This window comes from Salvelinus namaycush, chromosome 42, assembly GCF_016432855.1.
Source record: "Salvelinus namaycush isolate Seneca chromosome 42, SaNama_1.0, whole genome shotgun sequence".
NCBI lineage: Eukaryota > Metazoa > Chordata > Actinopteri > Salmoniformes > Salmonidae > Salvelinus > Salvelinus namaycush.
Window position 1 is genome coordinate 18,735,366 of NC_052348.1, and position 5,575 is coordinate 18,740,940.

At 37.0% G+C, this 5,575-nt stretch overlaps 1 protein-coding gene across 1 annotated transcript in view; it reads left to right on the forward strand.

Moving 5' to 3' along the window:
* The window catches only part of LOC120034696, a 98,171-nt gene extending 92,995 nt beyond the window's left edge, over positions 1-5,176 (forward strand). Inside the window, exon 14 of the mRNA XM_038981300.1 lies at positions 4,886-5,176. Within this exon, the coding sequence (XP_038837228.1) occupies positions 4,886-5,064 (179 nt within the window). The 3' untranslated portion in view covers positions 5,065-5,176. The remainder of the gene's footprint in view (positions 1-4,885) is intronic.
* The last annotated feature ends 399 nt before the right edge of the window (positions 5,177-5,575 follow it).

Consider the following 5,575-nt stretch of genomic DNA (forward strand, 5'->3'; position numbering starts at 1 on the left):
TCCTGGCCATTAGCCAAGTAGCCTCTGGATACAGAGGTTTTAAATGGTCTACTGAGAGTGACGTGAAATATTTTTTGAGGTTTTTGCCCCCATGCTTTTTCAATTGACATACCTGCATACTTCATTTAGCTTGTTCAGTAGGTTATCCATCCCCATTCTCAAAGAGCGCCCCTCGTTTGAGTACAAAAGACACGTTCCTCCAAACTATTCAGTCCTCCTATAATGCTTTATCAACTCCAGATTGTTTTGAGGATCTGCCTCGCACATAGGCAACGATACAATCAACAGTATCCTAGTATTTTGCATAGATGTGTCAGTGTTATGCGTAAAGACATTTAGATCTACCTGTGCACACAGTGCCATGGAACGAGAGATGCGCTTTATGACATCATGCTTCTGACCCCACCCTATTTATAAATATTGTTGCTGTTTTTAAAAAAATATTGTTTTCCGTTTCATATCAAGCCCTACGTAGCGCTACCCTTACCCTAGGTCTAGGATACTGAGGCTGGCCGTTTCATATCAAGCCCTACGTAGCGCTACCCTTACCCTAGGTCTAGGATACTGAGGCTGGCCGTTTCATATCAAGCCCTACGTAGCGCTACCCTTACCCTAGGTCTAGGATACTGAGGCTGGCCGTTTCATATCAAGCCCTACGTAGTGCTACCCTTACCCTAGGTCTAGGATACTAAGGCTGGTTCAACAGCAATGCATCTTGTCTTTTTTATCCCGGCCTTGCAACGCAGTCGATCCGTAAAAGGTGTTTAAATTTCCTATTCGTCAGAGTACCTTGAATTGAAAATATACTGCACATCCAAAAACAGACACACATATGCCTACCTGCTTGCTACCTTTCGCTTGTTCAAGTATCCATTCCCATCTCCAAAGAGCTCCTCTCCTCAGGTGACCAAACACTCGCGCCTCCAAACTTATTTCAATTGTTCAGTCCTATAAAGCAGCATCAGCGGTAGTCCTAGGCTATATCTGGCTTATTGAGAACGTGCCTCACACATACAATACAATTTACGGTAACCTATAATGTTTTATTTTAGGAGAATTGCGATGTGCTTGTAGGCTAGGCTAGGCTTGTTGAAGCCAATTACAACAATGTTGACTGCCAACACTCCAAGTGTGGCTATTGAGCAAACACTGGATGTTTTTTAATTTACTGTTGCTATTAAGTTATTGTAGCCTATGCTATTTAATAAACTGTAGTATCAATATACTATCAACTGTAGTATCAATATACTATAAACTGTAGTAGTATCAATATACTATCAACTGCAGTATCAGTATACTACCAACTGGAGTATCAATATACTATAAAATGCAGTAGTATCAATATATGATCAGCTGTAGTATCAATATACTATAAACGGTAGTAGTATCAATATACTATCAACTGTGGTAGTATCAATATACTATAAAATGTAGTGCCAATATGCTATCAACTGTAGTATCAATATGCTATACATTGTAGTAGTATCAATATACTATAAACTGTAGTATCAATATGATATCAAATGTAGTATCAATATACTTTAAACTGCGGTAGTATCAATATACTATAAACTGTAGTGTCAATATACTATCAACTGTACTATCAATACACTATAAACTGTAGTTGTATCAATATACTATAAACTGAAGTATCAATATACTATAAACTGCAGTAGTATCAATATACTATAAAACAATATACTATAAACTGTACTATCAATACACTATAAACTGTAGTTGTATCAATATACTATAAACTGAATAATCAATATACTATGAACTGAAGAATCAATATACTATAAACTGAAGTATCAATATACTATAAACTGCAATAGTATCAATATACTATAAACTGTAGTGTCAATATACTATAAACTGTAGTGTCAATATACTATAAACTGTACTATCAATACACTATAAACTGTAGTAGTATCAATATACTATAAACTGAAGTATCAATATAATATGAACTGTATTAGTGTCAATATACTATAAAGTGTAGTATCAATATACTATAAACTGCAGTAGTATCAATATACTATCAACTGTGGTATCAATATACTATAAACTGTGGTATCAATATACTATGAACTGTAGAATCAATATACTGTAAACTGTAGTAGTATCAATATACTATCAATTGTAGTATCAATATACTATCAACTTTAGTATAAAGATATTATAAACTGTGGCAGTGTCAATATACTATAAACTGTAGTATCAATATACTATAAACTGCAGTATCAATATACTATAAACTGTAGTAGTATCAATATACTACCAACTGTAGTAGTATCAATATACTATCAACTGTAGTAGTATAAATATACTATCAACTGTAGTATTATCATGATACTATCAACTGTAGTAGTATCAATATACTATAAACTGTTTTATCAATATTCTATAAACTGTTTTATCAATATACTATAAACTGTAGTATCAATATACTATAAACTGCAGTAGTATCAATATACTGTAAACTGCAGTAGTATCAATATACTATAAACTGCAGTAGTATCAATATACTATAGACTGCAGTAGTATCAATATACTATGAAGTGCAGTATCAATATACTATAAACTGTAGTAGTATCAATATACTATCAACTGTAGTATTGATATACTATAAACTGTAGAATCAATATACTATGAACTTTAGTAGTATCAACATACTATAAACTTTAGTAGTATCAATATACTATAAACTCTACTATTATCAATATACTATAAACTCTACTATTATCAATATACTATAAGCTGTAGTATCAATATACTATGAACTGTAGTAGTGTCAATATACTATAAAGTGTAGTGTCAATATACTATAAACTGTAGTAATATCACAATACTATCAACTGTAGTATCAATATACTATAAATTGTAGTGGTATCAATATACTATAAACTTTAGTACTATCAATATACTATAAACTTTAGTACTATCAATATACTATAAACTTTATTACTATCAATATACTATCAACTGTACTAGTAATCAATATACTATAAACTGTAGTGGTATCAATATACTATAAACTGTAGTGGTATCAATATACTATAAACGCAGTATCAATATACTATAAACTGTAGTAGTATCAATATATTATGGACCAGGAGGAAAATATGCCGTGTCCCCAGCCGAATTGGTGTTGATGACAATGTCAAGACCGTCAATAACTTACAGAACTCGAGACAAACGCATGCAGTAGACTAAGCCATGGAACGCATGGATTGGCCAGTGAGTGGCCAGGCCCTAGTCACACCTACTGTTTGTTTATTCTTCAAACCCCTTTCACACCACCGCCAGCTACTGCACTCATAATTCTGGCTGTGAAAATAGTACAAATATTTTGGACACACCCCCAGACCTATAGCGCTACCGCCATCTCTGAGATTTACCACTGGGTTAGGCTTGTTAAAATAGAGCCCTGGATGTGTGTCAGAACTGTACTGTTCTGTGTTTGGTTTGGTGTGTCACAGTACTGTACTGTTCTGTGTTTGGTTTGGTGTGTCACAGTACTGTACTGTTCTGTGTTTGGTTTGGTGTGTCACAGTACTGTACTGTTCTGTGTTTGTGTTACATCGTCGTTTGACAGTAACTGTGTGTATTACATCGTGGTTTGACAGTAACTGTGTGTGTGTTACATCGTCGTTTGACAGTATCTGTGTGTGTAACATCGTAATTTGACAGTAACTGTGTGTGTATTACACGGTTGGCACAAGGTGAAGTACTGCTCTTGAATTTTCAGATTCATTGTTAGATATCATCTTGAGAAAGAGGGCCTTGTTTTATGGACATGGTTTGAAAATGATAAAGGTATATCATTCATTAGAGTTTTGTTTACTGTAGAGATAATGCAACAAGATGCCATGGCAACTGATAAGAAATCAGAACTACTATGATTACCAATGGCATTGGAGCATGTTGATCTTTACTCTCAAGGCTCTCCGATATCTCCATAAAGAAACAGTGTCTATGATCAGTTAACAACACAAATACACTGTGTTTTTCAAGATGCCATGGCAACTTTTAAATTTTCCATCATCAAATATTGATTATTCACAGTTTTATATTGGCTGTGGAGTAGTTGTTGTAATGCTCATAGATCGTAGTCCAGCAGCTTTCTATTCTTATAAATCTATTTTGATTGCTCTTACTTTGCGTAGTCTTAGGGTGCTATTCAATCAAACACGTAATCAGCAAAGACGGAATAACACTCTCCTTCGTCAATGGAAATGCCTGATTTCATACATGTGCTGGAAGAATGTTATTTTCCCGGTCCTCGTGTTTGCCTGATTCAAGGATTGTTTGAATAGCATCTCTAGTTCTCCCTTGTGTCATTACTAGAGCAGAGATGTGTATTTTCCATCCTCAAGCATCATCATTTGATCATAATATTATATGCTACAATCGTAACACAGTGATGAACAGCGTAGTGTGTAGTTGTAGTTGCTTGTTTGTTGTGAAAGCATGACTAGATGTTGTGTACAAATGTTCTGTTTCTGATCCAATACTGACCATGATTCTCTGGCTATCCACTTCTCCACCCCTTTGCTTCTGCTCTCTGCCTCTTCCCTTACTCTGTTCCCTCCTTCCTGCCCCCTACTCTGTTCCCTCCTTCCTGCCCCCTACTCTGTTCCCTCCTTCCTGCCCCCTACTCTGTTCCCTCCTTCCTGCCCCCTACTCTGTTCCCTCCTTCCTGCCCCCTACTCTGTTCCCTCCTTCCTGCCCCCTACTCTGTTCCCTCCTTCCTGCCCCCTACTCTGTTCCCTCCTTCCTGCCCCCTACTCTGCTCTTCCTTCCTGCCCCCTACTCTGTTCCCTCCTTCCTGCCCCCTACTCTGCTCTTCCTTCCTGCCCCCTACTCTGCACCTGCCTTCCAGGTGTGAACAGGTGCGTGCCCCCCTCCTACCCCCCTCCCCAGGATCCCCTACCCCTGGGACAGTATGACCTAGCAAAGGACTTGGCACATGCAGAGGTTTTTGAATTCAGTCAATCCAAACGAGGCCAGGCTCCTTTCTGGCACAACAATTTTACTAGATTAACACCTTTTAAGAAATAGAGAAACAGACTCTTTCCAAGGACCATCTATTTTTTTGTGAGAAACACTCAAACTAAAATGTTTGGAAGATTAAATCGTTGTCCTGCGAAAAAGAATTGAAGACAAAAAAAAAGAACTACTGGAAGAAGGACCAATGATGTTTATTTGTGAGTTTCGTTGTGGAGACTGAGTTTGTGAGTTGTCACCCAGGAGACTGGAGAACTATGGATTCTAACTTCTTCGCTTCATTCTAACTGTTCTTGGTTCTAAGTTCCAATGCTTCTCTCCTCCAGTAGACACCACTGTTCCCTACTGAACTGTACTGTACAGGAATCCACTACTACATCCCTCAACCCCACCATCGCCATCTGAATGTCCTGGATACATGGAGATAGCTTTTATTTTGTTCTTTTCAGGCTCCGCCTTTTTTCCATATTTGAAGTAAGCATATTTAATGTTCCTTTACCAGAACTAGTGAGTCCACCTACCTACAGTACAGTGTGATTGTGTAGATGACAGGCGTTGTGTTGAT